The sequence below is a fragment of the Pleurodeles waltl genome, chromosome 3_1 (genome assembly GCF_031143425.1).
Source record: "Pleurodeles waltl isolate 20211129_DDA chromosome 3_1, aPleWal1.hap1.20221129, whole genome shotgun sequence".
Taxonomy (NCBI): Eukaryota; Metazoa; Chordata; class Amphibia; order Caudata; family Salamandridae; genus Pleurodeles; species Pleurodeles waltl.
Window position 1 is genome coordinate 107,093,240 of NC_090440.1, and position 25,402 is coordinate 107,118,641.

Below are 25,402 nucleotides of genomic sequence, written 5' to 3' on the forward strand. Positions count from 1 at the left end.
CCCGTGCAGCTCTCACAAGGTTGTATTTACATATTACCCAGAAACCCTTGAAAGCCTCAATTTTTGACAAAACATCACCCATTTTTCACACATTTCTGTGATGAAAAGTTCTATAATCTGCATAGAGTCACACATTCCCTACCACCTAGCATTCTCCCAAGATTTCAGAGAAAAATGGTTCCTCACTTGTGTGGGTAGACCTAGTGCCCGTAAAAAGGAAAGGCCCAAAAGTGCAACAAGGACGCATCACATTTAAACACTGAAAAAGGACCGATTTTCTGCAATGTGGATAGCTTTGAATTTTGGGCCCAAGCTCAGCTGCCACCTAGGGAAACCAAGCAAACGTACATTTCTGAAAACTAGGCGCTCAAGGGGAATCTAGGGTGGGGTGACTTGTGTTGCGCTCACTAGCTTTACTTACCCAGAGGCCTTTGCAAACCTCAAACTGTGACTAAAAACACACCTTTTACTCACATTTCTGTGATAGAAAGTTCTGGAATCTGCATGGATCAACACATTTTCTATCACATAGCGACCCCCCCTTGTCTCCTAATAGAAATGATACCTCACTTGTGTGGGTAGGCCTAGTGCCAGTGAAATGGCCAAAAACACAATGTGGATAAATTAACATTTCCTGTAAAAAAAAATAAAAAAAAATGCCTGATTCAGCAATGGGGGAAGGCGCAGTATTTGAGCCCGGGCTTGGTGGCCACCCAGGGAAGCCTACGAAACCCACACACTTCTGAAAAACAGACACCCAGGGAAGTCCAGAGTAGTGTGCTTTGTTTGTATTCCACAATGTTTTCTTACCCACACATCAAACTAAGGTCAGTGGACATCACTCGGGGCAACTCACATTGACCCTGGTTTGATTTGTGCCTGTTGGCCTCAGGCACCAAGGCTGAAAATATGAAAGGAAATCTCTCTGGTGCTCACTCCAGGGGGATTTCCTGTCTCCAGTTCGAGGATGTACTGAAACTGTCTATAGCTCCTGAGTAAGGCTGTGCTAGACAGCTCTAGAACGTTCTCCTTACTGAAGCAGTAATGTTTAAACAGAGATTTCCTATGGGGCTAGAACATGCGATTGTGTTATGCAGTTCATTCAGCTACTGTGGAGTTGCTTGGACTTAACTATCCCATAGAATTTGAACTAACGTTTTTTTATTTGCTAACAACTTAAGCCATTCCTCAAATTCTCTTTTTTTCCCAAGCATGTTCAAAGCTGATGTGTATGCCTGAGTGACGTCTTTACTTTTTGACTTGTACAGCAGCATGGCAGGAAACTGCACATGAGCCATCACAATTTGCATCTTCATGCTTGGAGATTGAGCAGCAGCAGTTGACCTCCTTTAATGTTCCCCCTGTAGTCAGTCAGTCAGTCAGTCAATATAACTTTACTTTACTAGTAAAATAGAAATAAAAGTGCACCTCAGCATATAAAAAACGATTCAATTAAAAAATAATGACAATTAAATGCAATATAAAACATAATAAAAAAAAGTTTCTCAACATTAAAATCCTTTTGTAATTTGTATACACATCAGTCCATCAAGCATACCATTTCTGAATTTTCACTCTAGATAAAATTGATTACAGCAAAGCAGATTGGTTCACTGGCGAGTAGTTGTAAGAAAAAGATGTAGCTTGACTAAAATGCTTTATATTTAATTCACAGAAAAGGTGTATTAAAAACATTTTCTTGGTACGCTAAAAATATTACAAAATAAAATAAATTTCAAGTTGCTTCATCCTGAGGTGTTAATGCTCGAGCACTCAGGGTGGGTGGCAGACCAAGTGCCTTTCTTTCTTTGGAAACTATATAAAAAGTGGAAACATTAATTACATCAAATATAACCAATGCTGAAGATTCTTCAGATATAAGCATTATGGCTCGGTATTTCTGGAAGTCAGTATATTTATATGATTTGTCACTGTATGCTTCAATAGTTCTGTCATGTCTTATCTGTCTTCCTGAGTTACAAAAAAGATCTCTCACTGTGTCGTTTGTTGCAGCAGTTCTACTTTCTGGGTTACTAAATATTTCAGGTACCTTGTACTAGTAAAAGTCTGTTTCAGAGCCAAGAAATCGCCTCTGAGTTTTTTGAGCCTCGTAGTCTTTTGATCACTTCCCGGAAGAAACTCGTCTCATGTATTTCTGAAATTGAGATCCATAAGAGCAACGGTATCATTTTAATTAGATCTCCATATAGCTCAGCTCCAGTTAAATAGGGTTAGACAAGCTTGGGTACCCCTAGCAGTCTGTGCAAGAATTGTTCCTCAGCCTTCTGCAGTGGATCCCCATTAGTATACTCCCAAACTCTTGCGCCATAGGTTTGTGACCTAACTTTGCTGCAAATCTAAATATGGCTTCAGTATATCTACAGAATTGATATATATATATATATATTTTTATTTAAACCATTCCCCCATGCTTTTTGATCATGTCTCTGACTGTCCCTGTGTTCCCGTAGGCCCATAAGTACTTCTACTGATGAAAGTGATAGGTGATTGTTCAAACTTTCAGTGCGTCCTCAAACCAGTTTGGGTTCCAGAACTAGTGAGCATTAATCTGACCTGATAGTCTTTCTTCTAAAGTGTTCAATCTCTTTGGAACTGTGTTGAGAATCCTTTTATCTTTTCTTCAGGTGTTATTTGACAGTTAGCAAAGTGTTCACTCAACATTTGCTGTAGTTCTGATAAAGCTTAGCTCAAGTCAAACTTGTCCTAGATAGGTTTATCAGGCTTGGGGAATAGGATTATCTCAGCTGACATTATTTTCTTTTCCTCCCTTCCCTCTGCTTCTGCATGGCAAACTTAATATTTCCCTTCTTTTCTTTTTGGCCAGAGGCGAGTTAGACAAGGTAGACCCCTGTTTTTGCCAAACTAGATAGGTAATCATTAAGCATGCAAGGGTTCAAAATAAGTGCAACACCTTGTTTTTATAGATCCCTAAACTCTTATCAGTTTCAGTTGTATTCACCTTAGTTATCATATCAGTGTGTTTGTAAGGGTGTTTGCTGATTGTATGTTTTGGTGTTTTACTTCGCCCAGCTTCTCGTCGACCAGCCCAATTTCAACATTTATTGCTCCCATAGTTATGTAAGCAGTGTAGAACACTCTAAGGGAACCCTGGTTGACCCTTCACCCCGAGTGGATACACCTTTCCTCTTTCTCATCAGGGTTGGAGCAAATACCTTCATAACAGGAGTCAAACAAGCAGCTTCCACTTTGTTGCTAGGTACACAAGAGGGGGGCCCAGCCCAGTCTCCTCTCGGTTCTGACGGGCATCACACATGCGTCCTGTGCCGCAAGACTCCAAAGAACACTGAGGCGCTCAAGACAGGCTCCTCTGCCTGATCAACAGTAGGGCTTATGGGTTCTGTAGTCCTGCCAGGCACCCCACACCATCTGCTGCACAAAACAGCGTGCCATGCTACTGGACTCCAAATCACACTAAAAGCGCTTAAGACAGGCTCCACCTCCTTGTCAGCAGCAGGACTTATGAACTCTGTAGTCAGCGTGCCAGGGTGGCTCCAATATGTGGATTCACTCGTCACTTCTGGAGCATAGTAACATGCAGGAGTACTGGTTTAAAGTTTTCCGAACCAGTCTGCTGGTTAGGAATCTGTGTTTAGATAGAATATCCACCAGAAGGTAATTAACTTATTCTTATTCTTTATGATCATAACTTAGCTAATCTGCAAAATAAGTGCATACATTTTGCATTCCTGGTTTGATTTGTTTACCATTGCATCATCAGTTTGATATTGAACAACTTTTTTTGTTTCAACTAGTCCAATTGCCTTTCTTTGTGTTAATGGGTGAGTTAACATAAGATCTGAAAACAATTCATGCTATGTGAGTCAGATTTGAGACAGTAAATATTATTCTCTATGGGCAAATATTGGAATGTATAAGGAGATGTTCATGTTACACCTCTTTAATCGTACAAAAATGTTAACCAATTGAAAAGACCTCAGTTATTTATTTAATATTCCATAGAAGGAAACCTGCAATAGTATACTGTTATTTTTTGAGCAGGATAAAACACATCGATATTTTAACATGCCTTATGACATTCCTTTCAGTCTCTTCGGATAGCTTTTTTTACACCAAATAAAGTATATTCAAGGGCTTTTGATCTACCCTTTCCTGAATAATCTTTTGGTTTTAGCCCACTCCACGGACCCTCCACCGTTGGGAGGTACTGCACTGGTATCTATTCTATTAAAAAAAAATATTTTTATTGGTTTTATGTTTCAAGTATGCGATACAAACTGTACGATTATCAGTAGCAGGATCACTTAAAGCATTATACAGTGTTTAAACCATTTAACAACCACAAATCCCTCCACCCCCCTTTGAACACATCTCGGAATCCTACCAATCCTACAGTATCATTTCTTGCTGCAATTGCCTGAAGCTTAACATGTGTGAACTATCTTTGGGGGTGTACGCGCGTGACCAGCGTGGACCATATGCTGCCGGGCCTGTGTGCTTAGCCTTCTTCCAGGGGCCCCGTTTAGGCTAGTGGGTGTGAGAGGCTCCCAGAATGATACCACGCCCTGTGCATTGTTGGTGATCCTGCGTTAGAAAGCTGATGGGGCATGAATACAGGAGGAAGAGGGGGGGAGGGAGATATTGGTGCTGTTGTGGCTGGCCACCCTGCGGGCTGCGCCTCTATTGTGGGAGACGTGGGGAGATTTATATTGCGTATGTTGCAGGTGTGTATTTACTGATTCATGGGGGCATATCATCGTTTTTGGCTTCAAGTTTAGTTACCAGGGTGTCCCAGGTGGAACAACCTGTATGGTACCGCCCATCGCGCGTCAGTTTCTTTAGTACCTGGTATTCAGTGCGGGCCCACCGCAGTATTAGAATGTACCAAGATTTACGATCAGGAGCGCTGGAGGCTTTCCAATGCATCACTATCAATCTCTTATACATAAAACAGGCAAGGTCTACGAATTTGTGCAAGTGTTTTTGTTTTTTAGGTCTCTCCCTTAATCCCAGTAAACAAGACCCGGGGTCTGCTGTCAGCTCAAGCCCCGTTAGCTCGGAGATCTCCCGTACCACCTCCGACCAGGCTGTTTGTATGTTGGGGCAGTCCCATACCATGTGGTAGAAGGATGCTGACGCTGCTTTGCATCTGGGGCATACTGGCTCAGAGCCAGGGAACATTCGCTTTATCCTGGCAGGGGATAAGTATGTTTGGTGCATGTAGTTAAATTGAGTGTACCTGAATCTTGGATTTCTTGAGACGCCCCGGGTGTGATACAAGGCTTTTGGCCAGTCCGCCTGTAGGATTGGGGCGGGAAGTACAGCGTTCCATCTATCCCGGGCTTTCTCCGCTTGTGGCTCAGGAGATTTGTTTAGGATTTTGTACAAATTAGATACTATTTTTATTTGGGCATTGTGTTGTAAGAGATCGTGTATCACGGGGGAGACCGCTGGTTCCGAGGTGCCTGCCCCCCACATCTTTTTTATTGCGTGGCATATGGCGTGGTATGTCAGGAACTGGCCAGGGCTTATCTCTGTGAGGGCCTGAAGAGCCTCAAACGACATAAGCTTGCCATCTTCGAAGCAGTCGCCCACTGTCTGTATTCCCGCCTCCATCCATGCCCGCGGCGCCCGCATTGCAGCTGTAATCCCCCCCATTAGGTAGTCCAATGGTATGTGTGGGGAATAGGGGAGCTTGTCCACTCCACTTTGCACAAATCTAGCCCAGCACCTGTGTGCCACCGCGAGCAGTGGGCTAACGTGTTCCGACTTAGGGTGTTTAGATGTCAGCCACCCTGTCAAGGGGGTCCCCTTCAACCAGGACTCCAAGCCCGTAGATTCTGCCTGCGCTGGCCTGTGGATCCAATTTTGAACCCACTGCAGCTGTGCAGCTGCATAATAGCGTTCGAAGTTGGGGGCTCCCAGCCCGCCCGCATCTACCGGCCGTTGTAGCGTGGCTAGGGCCACACGTGCTCTGCCTCCTCCCCAAATGAGCTGCAGCAGCGCTGTGTTTAAGTTTCAGAAAAAGCTTTTGGGAATGGTTATCGGTAGGGCCGCGAAGTAGTATAGGAGTCTGGGTAGGATCAACATGTTTGCGATCACCACCTTGCCAGCCGGCGAGAGCGGGAGCTTGTTCCAGAACTGCAGTGAGCCTTTTATGGAGGTCAGCGCCCTCCCCAGGTTTCCATCTCTCAGGTCTTCTGTGTTGTGGTATATGTTTATCCCGAGGTATTTGAACGTTTCCGGACACCACTTTAGATGCCCTATCTGAGGAGCATCCTGATTCATGGGTGACCGCCTTGCCAGAGGAAACACGCAGGACTTTTCCCAATTTACCACTAGGCCTGACAGGTCTCCAAACTCAGCCAATAAGGATATCACCAAGGGAACGAGTGCACGGCCATTTCGGATATATATTAAGGCATCGTCTGCGTATAGCGAGATCGTGTGATAGAGCCCGTTCCTGGTTATTCCCCATTTGTGTTCCATGAGGCGTACTCTTGCCGCTAGAGGTTCCATTGCAATAGCAAACAGTAACAGGGATAAGTGGCAGCCCTGCCTCGTACCCCGGAAAATCGAAAAGCTGTCGGAAATCACCCCACCCGTCTTCACCCTTGCACTTGGGCTGGAGTACAATGTCCGGACCCAGCGGATATAGTTGGGACCTATTCCCATGCGGGCCATTGTAGCCAAGAGGTAATCCCACTCGAGCGTATCGAAGGCTTTTTCGATATCTAATGAAAGCACTATTTCCTCTTGTGTATCACGGGGAGTATCCCCCATTATGCTCAGTAGTCTGCGAATATTTAGAAAGTTGTTGCGCCTCGCAATGAAGCCATTTTGGTCTGTATGTATCAGTGAGTGCATGAGGGGGGCTAATCTGTTAGCTAGTATTTTGCCTAGTATTTTACAGTCTACGTTTAGAAGTGATAGTGGTCTATAGGATTTGACATCTGTGGGATCACGACCTTGTTTAGGGAGTACCACTATCATAGCTTCTCTTTGGGATGTGGGCAGGCATTCATTAGTCCACGCTTCTGCAAACACCCTTAGAAGATGACGTTTCAGGCAAGATAGGTGGGCTTTGTAATATTCCGACGGGAGGCCATCTGCGCCAGGCGCTTTATTCCTAGGCAGCTGTGCAAGGGCTAATTCTATTTCATCCATTGTCATGGGGGCTTCTATTTTTTCTCTGTCTATTTGTGATAATTGCGGCAGTAGGGAGTCTGCGAGAAAAGCCTTGAGTTGTGGAGTAGTGAGTGAAGTGCGTTTGGTGTATAAGTTTGAATAATATTTCCTAAACGCCTCGTTTATCTCTGCCTGCGTGGTGGCCATAGCTTGAGCACCCACGCGTATGGCCCCTATTGGAGATTGCTGTCTGTCCTCGCGGAGCAGCCAAGCTAACAATCTACTTGATCTGTCCCCTTCTGTTTGCAGCCTTATTAGGTGATAGTTATAGTCATGACAACGGAGTTTGCTGTCGCCGTCATTATATTTTGAGTATGAGGGACTTCCCCTAGTGCTACCGCTATTTCTGCTGCTCTGAGTTCCTTCTCTAGTTTGCCGATCTCCGCCTGCAAGGAGCGTCTCACTCCCCACGTGGAGGATATGCATACTCCACGTACTACTACTTTATGGGCGTCCCACTCTGTCGCGCATGTTGTTGCAGACATGGCATTTATATCCCAGTATTGGCTTATAGATTCTTTCAATGTTTCAGCGAATGCCTGGTCCTGAAGTGCTTCCACTTGGAACCGCCAGGTGGGAATCGCCTGTCGTGATCTACCCCAGTTCAGTGTTACTCTCAGTTGTGCGTGATCCGACAGAGTTTTTGCTAAATATTCCGGCTCGCTGACCAGTGCCCCTATATCTCGGGTGCCCCATATTATATCTATTCTGGTGTGGGTGTTGTGTGGTGCTGAGTAGAATCAGTATTCCCTTTGCTTTGGGTGACCTAGTCGCCATATGTCGTGTTGACTCATTACGCTTGCCCAGTCTTGTAGGGGGCCTGTGGGTTTCCTGTTTACTGGTGAGCACGCTTGGGTACGGGATCTATCCAATGTTGCAGATGGTGTGCTGTTGAAGTCGCCGCCCCAGAGGGCCAGGGCCATGGGGTGAGACAATAATGTTGGAGTGAGGGTGCTGAGAAATCCCGTAATGCCCCTGTTTGGAGCGTATATGCCAACCACTGCTATTTGCCTGCCATCTAATCTGCCCTCCGCTACTACGTACCTTCCGCCTTGGTCTATTTTATGTGCCGTTAATAGGAATGGGACTCCCGCCGCTATCCAGACCAGCACCCCTCTGGCATAGGCCGAGTACGTTGTGCCTATCAGTAGGCCTCCCCATTTCGTGCGCAGGTCACGTAAATCCCCTTCTAGCATATGTGTCTCTTGTAATATGGCAATGTGCACTCCTAGTCGCTTTAGCCGTGCATATATACTGGTATCTATTCTAAAGATGAGCAATATGCGGTTACAAGTATCGATCAGAACAACAAGATACTTACCTTTGTTAATGTTCGTCCTTTGTGTGCTCTATCTATCTGAAGACTTCTCACTGCCCTCCCACCTACTTATTCTGTAGACTCTCTTTTTAAAAAAAAAAAGGAATTCCCAAATTAGTGATCTGCACATTGGTACAGTTGCTTTGTTTTGTTCTCTGCATCTGAAGGCACAGAAGCAGTCAAGCAACAAACTGACTTCGCATGCAGGGTGGCACTCAGGGTAGGACTGGGGCAATAACAAAGGGCTCAGGCACCAAAATAAAAGTTATCTTTTGGACGCTAGTATTTTCCTTTATATGGTTAATTATCAGAAGATTATTTTTACTTTTTTTTTATATTTCAATGTCAAGATCTGAATGTGAAAGCTTTGTTCCTCTCTTGTGGATCGTCTATTGAGTCCTTAACGTGAAACTTACTAACAAATTCATAAAAACTGGATGTTCACAAGCAAATAAATCAATAAGGTAGAAATTCAGATTGATCTGTAGAAAATACTTTTAACTGTTGCACTGCACTTTGAACGAGCTGCGCAGAATAGCTCCCTAAATTTCTGGGGCATGCGATAAAGGCACAGATGTATCATTAAGTAATTCTAAACCAAGAGCCTTCCTTTAATCTGGCTGGTTCCATTTATGTAGATTTTTAGATTGCACATACAGACTTTTTGTTTAATATTCTTAGGGTAGAGCTACTTCTAGAAGTCTGGTAACTTCTGACAAATGTTAATATTTTTATAAAATTATTGCAGTGTTCTGTTTAATTCACAATAGCAAATAGTGTGCATTTTGTATTTACAGAAGTCCCAAGAACTCACCTGGAGTATGAGAATAGACTTACAATGAAAATGTTCCTGTTTCAGTTTGTGAACTACTACTCCTCCTGTTTCTATGTAGCCTTTTTTAAAGGAAAGTTTGCTGGCTACCCTGGAAACTACACCTATCTCTTTAATCAGTGGCGAAATGAAGAGGTAATGTAGCAGATGCAATGAGTGTTGTTGACACTTGTCTCTTTCGGTGTTGCTGCCTTGTCTTACAGAACAATAAGATAATTCCTCTGTTGTGGTAATTCTCACCTAGTAGCTTCATATTAAAATGTGCTTTTGGTTAGTTTGTAAGACCATTTTGATTGTCTTTGTCTATACTTATACTTTTGAAATAGAATTGGCTAACTGTACGGTCCATGAGAAAAACAATTTCAGCTGTCGTCTTAGTAAACATGAAGGCTGGTTCACTTTGTTACTCATCCATTAAGTATTTTTGAACAGCATGCCTTCTGTGCTTGTTCACAATATACCCTTTTTTTACCACAGTATTTTACTAAACAACCTCATTTTGTAGTTGCTATTGCACAAGACTGGCACTTAAAACCGGAGTCAATACTACCCTTTTTAATAAAAAATAAAAAAAATCTCTTACTGTTGCTTTAAAATCATAGCTTGAATATTTGAAATAGGTTTATGTCACAATGCCAGTAACTAAACTTTCTGTGCGACTGAGATTGCAACGGTGTTTTGACAATTGTTATAAGGTATATTAGGATGAAGAAATTATGAAATCATCTACTACTAACGTAATACGTTGGTTCATTAATATTGTATGTTTTTGTTTAAACAAGTCATAAGTTTCAGTGATATTTAAAGTTATATGTTCTGCTCCTTTCTGTATGTCTTCTTGGCTTGCTAATCCACTGCTAAAATCTGTTTTTAAATGATTTACTCTACCATATGTGTACAGAGAACCGGTTACTTGCATTCAAAATGTCATTGGCCGTCCCTATTATTCTGTTAAAAACAGTGTGTGACTATTTTAGACTTGAACTCCCCTCCTCCCCAGTATAATGGGACTAATGGGCCTATAGAACACAGACAACAGACCTAGCCACATCATTAAGTACCAAGTTGGTGCATGGGGGTTTTCCTAACGTGATTGCCTTAACTTTAAAACTTGATGTTCCTGTGAGTGTCTTATTTATTAACAGCACATTTTTTCTCTTAGTGTGATCCAGCAGGTTGTCTCATAGAACTGACAACACAGCTCACTATTGTCATGGCTGGAAAACAGATATGGGGTAACATCCAGGAGGCCTTTGTTCCGTAAGTAGTGCCGCAAAGATTATTCTTCATGAGCCCAAATGAAGGACTATGTCACACTGAAATCAACCTGCTTTATTCAATTGAGTAAATTGTACTCATAGCCATTCATTTTATGGAATCATTGTGGTTGGTTATATTGGCAAAAAGTCCAGTTTGCTTAATTCAAGGCTATTGCACATACACAACATGTTTTGGTTGGTATGATAATCTTTCAAAATGCCAAGTGCATAGGTCTACTAGGACAAATGAAATGCAGGAGGGTGCTAAGAAATGTATTTGGGTTCAGTGATATCACTTACCTTTATGATGCATTTTGTCACTCTTGGAAGAGAGTTACCAAGCGAGCACATCATAACTTGGGTGGTTCTTACCAGATTTTTGTACAACATTATGATTTTGATTCAAAACAAGCTATAAATGAGCTATAATAAATCTGGGGTGTGGAATAATCATTTATTCAACACAATGACTAATCAGTTTGAGAAAGAATGAGACCGTGCAAGCACCGGTCCGATAAATTTCCTTACATGTATTACTGCAAACTTCTTTTGCCATTTAATAATACGTCCTAATCACCAATATGATGCACTAACTGAACCTTCTAAATGTCTGTGAGCGAAGGGGGCAGGTTTCAGTTAGCATCTCAATTTAACAACAACATTAATTATATTTGGCCCCAAAAAGAAAAAAAAAAAATATTTTATAGATGGTTCTGCTGTGTGCTAAGACTTTCAATTATTTAAGCATCCCTTTTGATCCTCACTTGACTGGGGTGTCTTGGTAAATAATAGACAACAGCCATTCTCTAGATCCTTGGAGGCTATTTTTTTTTTAGATCTTCACAAAAGTCAACCTGTAGGCGTATTAAAGAAATGTTAACACTACCCAAGAGTAAGTGTTTGTCTGTAGCCATATATGGGGCGAGGCTGTGTAGGGGTAGATCCGCTGTAGGAGGTAGAGAATATTTTCTGTGCAGAGTTCTTTTAGGGCTACTCCACTTTTATATTCATAATGAGCTGGGGCTGCCTTTTGTTGCACACCAAATTAAAATGTGACCGCTAGTATTGTGGGTCTCTACGTGTTCCAAACAGGAGCTGAGGCTCACACAGGCGATGACATGTTACTGTTTGCTCCTGAATAAAGTAGGGTATATTTTGTATCTTGTTTATATAAAAGTCACCCTTCATTTATTGTTAGTACCACATTATTTCAATAACCTGAAAACATTGGGACTATTGTATAAAGAAAAGGTGAAATACATGTGTACTGGTGTCCCTGACTAACCACTTGAAAGCTTCATTACAGTTCCAATTCTGTGGGGTTAATGTATGCATTTACCTCCTGCACTGTGTAGAGATGGCGGGAGAGCATGTGGGGAGTAGGGGAGATAAGAGGGAAACTAAGTTCTAGTGAGAAAAGTGGCCATTATTTGCTCCCCCTGCCAGAGGAAAAAAATGGGGAAAGAATTCTAACTTATGTGATTTATATTTTTTTTCCTGCACAATTAATAAACATCACAGCTGGATTTGGAACAATCCAATCAGTTGCAGGAACACCAGCCCACTCAGCACTGGGCTGAGCAGAAACCCTGCAGTAATACCCTCTCCACTTGATTCCTAATTGGGGCAAAAGCCTATAGTGAAAACATGCTTTTACAAACTATACCCAGTTCCTCCTTGTCACCAATACAATCAGAACAATTTAGTATGGGCGCCAGTTGTCACAGTTCTGCATTCGCTCAGATTCAAGGCTGTGTTTGAAGTCCTTGCCTATTTTCCCTGCTTTTGTGTTTTTAATGTGTCACAGGTTTTTCTTTACCTATGCGTTGTTAACCCCTTCGCTGCCAGGCCTTTTCCCCCTCCTGTGCCGAGCCTTTTTTTGGCTATTTGGAGCAGTTCGCGCTTAGGCCCTCATAACTTTTTGTTCACGTAAGCTACCCACGCCAAATTTGCGTCCTTTTTTTCCAACATCCTAGGGATTCTAGAGGTACCCAGACTTTGTGGGTTCCCCAGAAGGAGGCCAAGAAATTAGCCAAAAAACAGTGAAAATTTCATTGTTTTAAAAAAATTTGGAAAAATGGGCTGCAGAAGAAGGCTTGTGGTTTTTTCCCTGAAAAGGGCATCAACAAAGGGTTTGCGGTTATAAAATCACCAGCTTCCCAGCTTTCAGGAACAGGCAGACTTGAATCAGAAAACCCAATTTTTCAACCCAATTTTGGCATTTTACTGAGACATACCCCATTTTTACGATTTTTTGTGCTTTCAGCCTCCTTCCAGTCAGTGACAGAAATGGGCATGAAACCAACGCTGGATCCCATAAACCGCAACATTTCTGAAAAGTAGACAAAATTCTGAATTCAGCAAGGGGTAATTTGTGTAGATCCTACAAGGGTTTCCTACAGAAAATAACAACTGAAAAAGAAAAATATTGAAATTGAGGTGAAAAAAACATCAATTTTTCTCTAAGTTTTACTCTGTAACTTTTTCCTGCAATGTCAGATTTTCGAAAGTAATATACCGTTACGTCTGCTGGACTCTTCTGGTTGCGGGGATATATAGGGCTTGTAGGTTCATCAAGAACTCTAGGTACCCAGAGCCAATAAATGACCTGCACCCTGCAGTGGGTTTTCATTCTATGCCGGGTATACAGCAATTCATTTGCTGAAATATAAAGAGTAAAAAATAGCTATCAAGAAAACCTTTGTATTTCCAAAATGGGCACAAGATAAGGTGTTGAGAAGCAGTGGTTATTTGCACATCTCTGAATTCCGGGGTGCCCATACTAGCATGTGAATTACAGGGCATTTCTCAAATAGACGTCTTTTTTACACACTGTCTTACATTTGGAAGGGAAAAATGTAGAGAAAGACAAGGGGCAATAACACTTGTTTTGCTATTCTATGTTCCCCCAAGTCTCCCGATAAAAATGATACCTCACTTGTGTGGGTAGGCCTAGCGCCCGCGACAGGAAACGCCCCAAAGCGCAACGTGGACACATCACAGAAAACAGACCTGTTTTTAGCAAAGTGCCTACCTGTAGATTTTGGCCTCTAGCTCAGCCGCCACCTAGGGAAACCTACCAAACCTGTGCATTTCTGAAAACTAGAGACCTAGGGGAATCCAAGATGGGGTGATTTGTGTGGCTCGGACCAGGTTCTGTTACCCAGAATCCTTTGCAAACCTCAAAATTTGGCTAAAAAAACACATGTTCCTCACATTTCTGTGGCAGAAAGTTCTGGAATCTGAGAGGAGCCACAAATTTCCTTCCACCCAGCGTTCCCCCACGTCTCCCGATAAAAATTATACCTCACTTGTGTGGGTAGGCCTAGCGCCCGCGACAGGAAACACCCCAAAGCGCAATGTGGACACATCACAGAAAACAGACCTGTTTTTAGCAAAGTGCCTACCTGTAGATTTTGGCCTCTAGCTCAGCCGCCACCTAGGGAAACCTACCAAACCTGTGCATTTCTGAAAACTAGAGACCTAGGGGAATCCAAGATGGGGTGATTTGTGTGGCTCGGACCAGGTTCTGTTACCCAGAATCCTTTGCAAACCTCAAAATTTGGCTAAAAAAACACATGTTCCTCACATTTCTGTGGCAGAGAGTTCTGGAATCTGAGAGGAGCCACAAATTTCCTTCCACCCAGCGTTCCCCCACGTCTCCCGATAAAAATGATACCTCACTTGTGTGGGTAGGCCTAGCGCCCGCGACAGGAAACACCCCAAAGCGCAATGTGGACACATCACAGAAAACAGACCTGTTTTTAGCAAAGTGCCTACCTGTAGATTTTGGCCTCTAGCTCAGCCGCCACCTAGGGAAACCTACCAAACCTGTGCATTTCTGAAAACTAGAGACCTAGGGGAATCCAAGATGGGGTGATTTGTGTGGCTCGGACCAGGTTCTGTTACCCAGAATCCTTTGCAAACCTCAAAATTTGGCTAAAAAAACACATGTTCCTCACATTTCTGTGGCAGAAAGTTCTGGAATCTGAGAGGAGCCACAAATTTCCTTCCACCCAGCGTTCCCCCACGTCTCCCGATAAAAATTATACCTCACTTGTGTGGGTAGGCCTAGCGCCCGCGACAGGAAACGCCCCAAAGCGCAACGTGGACACATCACAGAAAACAGACCTGTTTTTAGCAAAGTGCCTACCTGTAGATTTTGGCCTCTAGCTCAACCGCCACCTAGGGAAACCTACCAAACCTGTGCATTTCTGAAAACTAGAGACCTAGGGGAATCCAAGGAGGGGTGACTGGCGGGGCTCGGACCAGGTTCTGTTACCCAGAATCCTTTGCAAAGCTCAAAAATTGGCTAAAAAAAACACATGTTCCTCACATTTCTGTGGCAGAAAGTTCTGGAATCTGGGAGGAGCCACAAATTTCCTTCCACCCAGCGTTCCCCCAAGTCTCCCGATAAAAATGATACCTCACTTGCGTGGGTAGGCCTAGCGCCCGCAACAGGAAACGCCCCAAAGCACAACGTGGACACCACCAAAATTTTGGAAGAAAACAGAGGTGTTTTTTGCGAAGTGACTACCTGTAGATTTTGGCCTCTAGCTCAGCCGGCACCTAGGGAAACCTACCAAACCTGTACATTTCTGAAAACTAGAGACCTAGGGGAATCCAAGGAGGGGTGACTGGCGGGGCTCGGACCAGGTTCTGTTACCCAGAATCCTTTGCAAAGCTCACAAATTGGCTAAAAAAACACATGTTCCTCACATTTCTGTGGCAGAAAGTGCTGGAATCTGAGAGGAGCCACAAATGTCCTTCCACCCAGCGTTCCCCCACGTCTCCCGATAAAAATGATACCTCACTTGTGTGGGTAGGCCTAGCGCCCGCGACAGGAAACGCCCCAAAGCGCAACGTGGACACATCACAGAAAACAGACCTGTTTTTAGCAAAGTGCCTACCTGTAGATTTTGGCCTCTAGCCCAGCCGCCACCTAGGGAAACCTACCAAACCTGTGCATTTCTGAAAACTAGAGACCTAGGGGAATCCAAGGAGGGGTGACTGGCGGGGCTCGGACCAGGTTCTGTTACCCAGAATCCTTTGCAAAGCTCAAAAATTGGCTAAAAAAAACATATGTTCCTCACATTTCTGTGGCAGAAAGTTCTGGAATCTGGGAGGAGCCACAAATTTCCTTCCACCCAGCGTTCCCCCAAGTCTCCCGATAAAAATGATACCTCACTTGCGTGGGTAGGCCTAGCGCCCGCGACAGGAAACGCCCCAAAGCGAAACGTGGACACCACCAAAATTTTGGAAGAAAACAGAGGTGTTTTTTGCGAAGTGACTACCTGTAGATTTTGGCCTCTAGCTCAGCCGGCACCTAGGGAAACCTACCAATCCTGTACATTTCTGAAAACTAGAGACCTAGGGGAATCCAAGGAGGGGTGACTGGCGGGGCTCGGACCAGGTTCTGTTACCCAGAATCCTTTGCAAAGCTCAAAAATTGGCTAAAAAAACACATGTTCCTCACATTTCTGTGGCAGAAAGTGCTGGAATCTGAGAGGAGCCACAAATGTCCTTCCACCCAGCGTTCCCCCACGTCTCCCGATAAAAATGATACCTCACTTGTGTGGGTAGGCCTAGCGCCCGCGACAGGAAACGCCCCAAAGCGCAACGTGGACACATCACAGAAAACAGACCTGTTTTTAGCAAAGTGCCTACCTGTAGATTTTGGCCTCTAGCTCAGCCGCCACCTAGGGAAACCTACCAAACCTGTGCATTTCTGAAAACTAGAGACCTAGGGGAATCCAAGGAGGGGTGACTGGCGGGGCTCGGACCAGGTTCTGTTACCCAGAATCCTTTGCAAAGCTCAAAATTTGGCTAAAAAAACACATGTTCCTCACATTTCTGTGGCAGAAAGTTCTGGAATCTGAGAGGAGCCACAAATTTCCTTCCACCCAGCGTTCCCCCACGTCTCCCGATAAAAATGATACCTCACTTGTGTGGGTAGGCCTAGCGCCCGCGACAGGAAACGCCCCAAAGCGCAACGTGGACACATCACAGAAAATAGACCTGTTTTTAGCAAAGTGCCTACCTGTAGATTTTGGCCTCTAGCTCAGCCGCCACCTAGGGAAACCTACCAAACCTGTGCATTTCTGAAAACTAGAGACCTAGGGGAATCCAAGATGGGGTGATTTGTGTGGCTCGGACCAGGTTCTGTTACCCAGGATCCTTTGCAAACCTCAAAATTTGGCTAAAAAAACACATGTTCCTGACATTTCTGTGGCAGAAAGTTCTGGAATCTGAGAGGGGCCACAAATGTCCTTCCACCCAGCTTCCCCCCACGTCTCCCGATAAAAATGATACCTCACTTGTGTGGGTAGGCCTAGCGCCCGCGACAGGAAACGCCCCAAAGCGCAACGTGGACACATCACAGAAAACAGACCTGTTTTTAGCAAAGTGCCTACCTGTAGATTTTGGCCTCTAGCTCAGCCGCCACCTAGGGAAACCTACCAAACCTGTGCATTTCTGAAAACTAGAGACCTAGGGGAATCCAAGGAGGGGTGACTGGCGGGGCTCGGACCAGGTTCTGTTACCCAGAATCCTTTGCAAAACTCAAAATTTGGCTAAAAAAACACATGTTCCTCACATTTCTGTGGCAGAAAGTTCTGGAATCTGAGAGGAGCCACAAATTTCCTTCCACCCAGCGTTCCCCCACGTCTCCCGATAAAAATGATACCTCACTTGTGTGGGTAGGCCTAGCGCCCGCGACAGGAAACGCCCCAAAGCGCAGCGTGGACACATCACATTTTTTCATTGAAAACAGTGCCTACCTGTAGTTTTTGGCCTGTAGCTCAGCCAGCACCTAGGGAAACCTACCAAACCTGTGCATTTCTGAAAACTAGAGACCTAGGGGAATCCAAGATGGGGTGACTTGAGGGGCTCTGACCAGGTTCTGTTACCCAGAATCCTTTCCAAACCTCAAATTTTGGCTAAAAAAACACATTTTTCACACATTTCGGTGACAGAAAGTTCTGGAATCTGAGTGGAGCCACAAATTTCCTTCCACCCAGGGTTCCCCCAAGTCTCCCGATAAAAATGATACCTCAGTTGTGTGGGTGGGCCAGGTGCCTCCAACAGAATAAGGCCCAAAACTTGTAGAGATACAGGGGATAGTACTGCGAGTTTATAAGGACATATTCTTTTATACATCTTTAGACTGACTCTGCTTTGGGGACCCACATACGTGAGGTGTCATTTTATTTGGGAGACTGAGGGGAACACTGGGGAGTAGGAATTTTGTGCTGGAGTGGTGATCGTACGAAGAAAAGTCAGGAAAATATGCTTTTTTTAAGCACATTTTGAGGTTTACAGAGGAGTCTGGGTAAGAAAATGTTGGGGGATCCACGCAAGCCACTCCTCCCTGGACTCCTTGGGGTGTCTAGTTTTAAAAAATGTCTGGGTTTGGTAGGTTTCCCTAGATGAAGGCCGCACACAGGACCAAAAACATAGGTGCCCTCTCCCCCCCCAAACACAGGTAGTTTTGTAATATATCGTTTTGATGTGTCCACATACGTCCGTGATGTGCCAAACACTAAAATTTTTCAAAGAAACACACTTAGGTTATGTGAAAAAGACCCCTCACCCACCAACCAAGTTGGTGGCATGCTTCATCATCGGGGTCCCACCTGAGGCACCTAGCGTGTCATAGGTGTGCTGCGACACCTGATTACAGCGGAGCAGGTTTGGTCATTTTTACCACACATACTGGTTGGATTTGGCACGAGGGTGAGTGATGGTTCAGTGGATCAAATTTTACTAACAAGAGCTTTCACAAAAATGAAAAGCACTGTTAGTAACTGAAAGGCAAAAAACTGAACCAATGACTCACAGCTCGTGAGCTGTAAAGCCGCGACAAGGCACCAACCGCTTTACAGTCCATTCACACAACTTTCATACATGACACACACAAGGCCATTCACACCGCCAGCCACGGGCCCAGCACATTACAACACTCACATCGACAGACAGCGCCACTCAAGGGCCCATCACTTACATACGCCCACATGCCTGATACAACAATCACACCAGCTGATGGGAGTGTGTGGACTGGTGTTTGGCTGGCAGTGTGTTGCAGTAGCCAACATCAAGTCAATATGTACAGTCTCAGCCAAGCCCCACTCCACACACAATGGCATCATATTTTTTTTTTTTTTAAACAGAGGAACCCCTAACTAAGTAGAAAGAATTACAAAACAACAAACACAAAAGCTCTAACTAAGAACATGACAGAAATGCTAACCATGAAACTAAACACATGAAAATACAAAACAGACATGAGTTTACACTCATGGTTGTTCCCAGAAATTCTTCTGGGTGTGGTAATTCTTAAAACAAGCACCGACACACAGCCCAGGCTTTGAAGGACAATCTGGGCAGTACATTCGAGACTCCCTCCGGATACCTCTTCGAAAACACACTCTACATTTCTTAGCTGGAAAGTCTTTTTTGGGTGTGGGAGGAATGTGCTCAGCAAAGTGGCGATCTTTCAATCTAGCCACATCCTCCACCACTGCTTCTCTAGGAACTCTGGCCTGTTCCACCACAATAAGGCTCTCTATCACTGACTCCTGAAATTTCACAAATGTCATCTTTGAGTCTGGAGACCTATCCCTAAACACAATAAAAGCATTGAAGGTTGCTAAGTGGAAGAGGTGAAGTGCTAACTTCTTATACCAAACATAAGACTTACGAATAGCAGTATAAGGTTCCAACCTCTGGTCAACTCTATCTACACCTCCTATGTGCTTATTATAATCTAAAATGCACACAGGTTTGCGCACTTCAGCTACCTGGCCCCAAACAGTCACAGGGGAAGTACTCTCATCATGGATGGTACTTAGCATGTAGACATCCCTCTTGTCTGAAAATTTCAAAGCTAGCAGCTCCTCGTTCCGCAAGGCACAGCACTGTCCCCTCTCAAGTTTTTTACAGACAAGCTCCCTTGGATAGCCTTTCCGGTTAGAACGGATTGTGCCACAAGCAACTGTGTCCACTCTAAACAATTCCTTGAACAACTGCACACCAGTGTAGAAGTTATCTACATACAAATGGTGACCTTTGTTGAACAGTCGTCTACCAAGATCCCACACTATTTTCTCAGTAACTCCAAAAGTGGGAGGACAACCAGGGGGGTCAATATTGGAATCCCTACCAGTGTACACACGGAAACTATACACATATCCTGTCCTACTTTCAGACAGCATATACAATTTAATTCCATATCGTGCCCTTTTGCTAGGAATGTACTGCCTAAAAACCAAACGACCCTTGAAGAGGACCAAAGACTCGTCCACACTTATCTCTTTGCCTGGAACATAGACCTCCGAAAACCGATCTACAAAATGATCAAGGACAGGCCTAATCTTAAAAAGACGGTCAGAATCTGGGTGATCTCGTGCATTGTCAACAAAATGCAGCATCCTAAGAAGAAGCCAATACCGATTACGACTCATGGTAGCTGGAAATATAGCTGTTGCCATCAAGGGACTAGTAGACCAATAAGAAGCCAGTGACGGCTTCCTTATCAACCCCATCAAAAAAGTCAAACCCAAAAACTTTTTTATCTCCTCCAAATTTGTGGGAATCCACTGGGCAGCTCTAGTGTGTGGCCTAAGTCTAGCAGCGTTGTCCCTCAAATGCTGCTCCGCATACAAATTAGTCTGCTCAACAATCTCTTCCAAAAACACATCATCCATGAATAACTCAAAGAAATTGATAGGCATAAAGTTCTCTGTATTGGCGTTACACCCCGGGAGACCAGTAAAGGCAGGCAACTCTGGCTGCTCCATGTTTGGGGCAACCCAGACATCAGGTCTTCTAACGGGAAACCTTTCAGCCCCAGGTTGCTGCACTATTGGCACATCAATGTCCTCCTCTAAAACAGAACCTTCATCTGCACTGAGTGTGGCTTCATCATCAGAAGATTCCCCTCCAACAGAAACATCACTGCCAGAATCTCTGACTTCCTCCTCTGCCTCAGATGCAGAGTCCGTCTCATAGTCATGATCAGACTGTGACTCAAAAAGCATACCAACCACCTGCTGAGCGGTCATCCTGCGGCTAGCCATGATCTCTCCTGCTAAAATTAACTGGACAAATTCACCACCAACAACCAGCACTGTGTAAGACAAGTAACAAAGTGTAGCTTTGTTAGTAAGAGTTACAAACTCAAAAACTATACCGCTCACTTGCCTGAAAAAGCTTGATTCACCAGCAACTACACAGCAATCACCAATGATATCCCACTAAAAAGAAAGAAAGAAAGGCAAATTAGAAATAAGACAAAACAAATATCATTGTGCACAAACCTAAGGACAATTTCACACACAATCCTGCATTTAGTACACCCCCTACAAACATGTCATTCATGCATGGCAACAATACTCCTTTGGAGTAAATTGTTTTTACTTACCTAAAACATGCAACTGTGCAAACTGCAGGTCAACCACCGCCAAAACCGCAAGGAGCCACAGCAAATAAAGCAAAAGCTTTGAACTAGAACAAAAAGGAGGAAAACATTTTTTTAACACAAATGCAAAGACTTCTTCAGTTGACAAACACCCCACCATCAAACATTTTAGAAATTGGTGCCTAAGTGGATTCTGCCATAGGGGCAGATGGGCCTACTAAAAAAATAGGCCTGTCTGCCCCAAGGAAGCCAAAAAATACCTTTAGTACTGTGTCCCCATGGAGAGCGACCCTTGCCAAAGGGGACAGCCCTCAAACAAAAAAAAACAAAAAAAACACACACAACACTATCCCTGGTGCCTAAGTGGCTTCTGCCCCCTTGGGGGCAGGTGGGCCTAAGAAAATAGGCCCATCTGCCCCCAGGGGGTGTAGAAATGGCCAACAGGTCAATGCCCCCCTTGGGGGGGCGCCCCGTGACCAAGGGGACGCCCCCCCACAAAAATAAACAAATAAAAAAAAATCCCTGGCGTTCTAGTGGTTTCTGCCCCCCTTGGGGGCAGATCAGCCTAAAAATAATAGGCTGATCTGTCTCCAAGGGGTGCAGAAATGGCCTGGGTACATGTGCCCCCAAAGTGGGGGGCGACCCTTGCCCAAGCCCCCCCCATCCACTAACACACACACACACACACACACACTATCCCTGGTGTCTACGTGGCTTCTGCCCCCCTTGGGGGCAGGTGGGTCTAGAAAAATAGGCCCATCTGCCCCCAGGGGGGGCAGAAATGGCCAACAGGTCAATGCCCCCCTTGGGGGGGCGCCCGTGCCCAAGGGGACGCCCCCACACAAAAATAAACACATAAAAAAAAATCCCTGGCGTTCTAGTGGTTTCTGCAGATCAGCCTAAAAATAATAGGCTGATCTGTCTCCAAGGGGTTCAGAAATGGCCTGGGTACATGTGCCCCCAAAGTGGGGGGCGACCCTTGCCCAAGCCCCCCCCCATCCACTAACACACACACACACACACACACACTATCCCTGGTGTCTACGTGGCTTCTGCCCCCCTTGGGGGCAGGTGGGTCTAGAAAAATAGGCCCATCTTCCCCCAGGGGGGGCAGAAATGGCCAACAGGTCAATGCCCCCCTTGGGGGGGCGCCCGTGCCCAAGGGGACGCCCCCACACAAAAATAAACACATAAAAAAAAATCCCTGGCGTTCTAGTGGTTTCTGCCCCCCTTGGGGGCAGATCAGCCTAAAAATAATAGGCTGATCTGTCTCCAAGGGGTGCAGAAATGGCCTGGGTACATGTGCCCCCAAAGTGGGGGGCGACCCTTGCCCAAGCCCCCCCCCATCCACTAACACACACACACACACACTATCCCTGGTGTCTACGTGGCTTCTGCCCCCCTTGGGGGCAGGTGGGTCTAGAAAAATAGGCCCATCTGCCCCCAGGGGGGGCAGAAATGGCCAACAGGTCAATGCCCCCCTTGGGGGGGCGCCCCGTGCCCAAGGGGACGCCCCCCCACAAAAATAAACACATAAAAAAACATCCCTGGCGTTCTAGTGGTTTCTGCCCCCCTTGGGGGCAGATCAGCCTAAAAATAATAGGCTGATCTGCCCTCAAGGGGGGCAGAAATGGCCCTAAAAGACATGCCCCCCAAAGGGGAGCGACCCTTGCCCAAGGGGGCGCCCCCCCATCCACTACACACACAATCCCTGGTGCCTAAGTGGTTTCTGCCCCCCTTGGGGGCAGATCAGCCTAAAAATAATAGGCTGATCTGTCTCCAAGGGGTGCAGAAATGGCCTGGGTACATGTTCCCCCAAAGTGGGGGGCGACCCTTGCCCAAGCACCCCCCCATCCACTAACACACACACACACACACACACTATCCCTGGTGTCTACGTGGCTTCTGCCCCCCTTGGGGGCAGGTGGGTCTAGAAAAATAGGCCCATCTGCCCCCAGGGGGGGCAGAAATGGCCAACAGGTCAATGCCCCCCTTGGGGGGGCGCCCGTGCCCAAGGGGACGCCCCCACACAAAAATAAACACATAAAAAAAAATCCCTGGCGTTCTAGTGGTTTCTGCCCCCCTTGGTGGCAGATCAGCCTAAAAATAATAGGCTGATCTGTCTCCAAGGGGTGCAGAAATGGCCTGGGTACATGTGCCCCCAAAGTGGGGGGCGACCCTTGCCCAAGCCCCCCCCCCATCCACTAACACACACACACACACACACTATCCCTGGTGTCTACGTGGCTTCTGCCCCCCTTGGGGGCAGGTGGGTCTAGAAAAATAGGCCCATCTGCCCCCAGGGGGGGCAGAAATGGCCAACAGGTCAATGCCCCCCTTGGGGGGGTGCCCGTGCCCAAGGGGACGCCCCCACACAAAAATAAACACATAAAAAAAAATCCCTGGCGTTCTAGTGGTTTCTGCCCCCCTTTGGGGCAGATCAGCCTAAAAATAATAGGCTGATCTGTCTCCAAGGGGTGCAGAAATGGCCTGGGTACATGTGCCCCCAAAGTGGGGGGCGACCCTTGCCCAAGCCCCCCCCCCATCCACTAACACACACACACACACACACACACACTATCCCTGGTGTCTACGTGGCTTCTGCCCCCCTTGGGGGCAGGTGGGTCTAGAAAAATAGGCCCATCTGCCCCCAGGGGGGGCAGAAATGGCCAACAGGTCAATGCCCCCCTTGGGGGGGCGCCCCGTGCCCAAGGGGACGCCCCCCCACAAAAATAAACACATAAAAAAACATCCCTGGCGTTCTAGTGGTTTCTGCCCCCCTTGGGGGCAGATCAGCCTAAAAATAATAGGCTGATCTGCCCTCAAGGGGGGCAGAAATGGCCCCAAAAGACATGCCCCCCAAAGGGGAGCGACCCTTGCCCAAGGGGGCGCCCCCCCATCCACTACACACACAATCCCTGGTGCCTAAGTGGCTTCTGCCCCCCTTGGGGGCAGATGGACCTAAAAAAATAGGCCGATTTGCCCCCAAGGGGGGTAGAAAAGGCCAACAGTTCTCTGCCCCCTTGGGGGGGGCGCCCCTTGCCCAAGGGGGCACCCCCCCCACACAAAAAAAAAAAAAAAAAAAACCCTGGTGATCTAGTGTTTTCTGCCCCCCTTGGGGGCAGATCTGGCTAAAAAGTAGCCAATCTGCCCTCAAGGGGGGCAGAAATGGCCCTAAAGGACATGCCCCCCACAGGGGAGCGACCCTTGCCCAAGGGGGCGCCCCCCCATTCACTACACACACAATCCCTGGTGCCTAAGTGGCTTCTGCCCCCCTTGGGGGCAGATGGACCTAAAAAAAATAGGCCGATCTGCCCCCAAGGGGGGCAGAAAAGGCCAACAGTTCTCTGCCCCCTTGGGGGGGGGCGCCCCTTGCCCAAGGGGGCACCCCCCCCAACATAAATGCACAGAAAATATAAATCCCTGGTGATCCAGTGGTTTCTGCCCCCCTTGGGGGCAGATCCGCCTAAAAAGTAGGCCAATCTGCCCCCAAGGGGGGCAGAAATGGCCATAACACACATGCCCCCCAAAGGGGAGCGACCCTTGCTCAAGGGGCCGCTCCCCGACACAGAAACAAGAAAGTGAAACAAAAAAAAGAAAATCCCTGGCGTCTAGTGGGCATTCCTGCTGCCCGATCGCAATGCGATCGGGCAGCAGGAATGCTCAAAGAGACACCGGGGGAAAGGAAAAGCCTTTCCTTTCCCCCGGTGCCTCTTTAGCCCAAACCCCCCACCCACCGGGAAGAGGAACTCACCTCTTCTCCGTTCGCCGCACAGGAAGCAAATGGCTTCCTGTGCGGCGAAATCCCCATAATGAAGTCAGCGCGCGATCGCGCGCTGACGTCATTATGGGGGGGTGGGGGGGGCCGGGGGTGGAAGGGGAAGGGCTTCCCCTTCCATCCCTGACTTTGGGGGGTGGGGGGGAAGCACACAGAGGGAGCGAGAGCGCTCCCTCTGGGCTGTGTGCCGAGGACGTAGTGGTTACGTCCTCGGCACAGCAGCACTGTGCCGCAGGACGTAACCACTACGTCTGCGGCACAGAAGGGGTTAAACATTGTAGGTTTGTTGTTTTGCACTGTGTTATGTGTTTGGTTTGTAAACAACGTACATTTTTGATTAGGGTGTTTCCTTGCTGCTCGCGTCAAGCTACTAAATGTGATTTGCTGTTTATCCACTTTAAATCATGGTTATACCTAAAGACTCTGGTGTGGGCCATCACTCAACATAGGGATTTCTCACATGCAGTGTCAAAATCTATTATAGTATGGTGCAGATAATACACATAAAGTGGCATAACAAGAATAGAGCAATCATATTGCATACTTTCTTCAACGGTCTGTGTAGCCTACGGAGAGAATTGGAAATAATGCAATGCATTTGCCAAATATA

General features: G+C 46.1%; 1 protein-coding gene across 7 annotated transcripts in view; it reads left to right on the plus strand.

Moving 5' to 3' along the window:
- The window catches only part of ANO5 (anoctamin 5), a 321,868-nt gene that overhangs the window by 215,941 nt on the left and 80,525 nt on the right, over positions 1-25,402 (plus strand). For all 7 annotated transcript variants that reach the window (XM_069221939.1, XM_069221940.1, XM_069221943.1 and 4 more), the window contains 2 exons: positions 9,304-9,473; positions 10,501-10,598. In XM_069221939.1, coding sequence (XP_069078040.1) covers positions 9,304-9,473; positions 10,501-10,598 — 268 coding nt within the window. The remainder of the gene's footprint in view (positions 1-9,303; positions 9,474-10,500; positions 10,599-25,402) is intronic.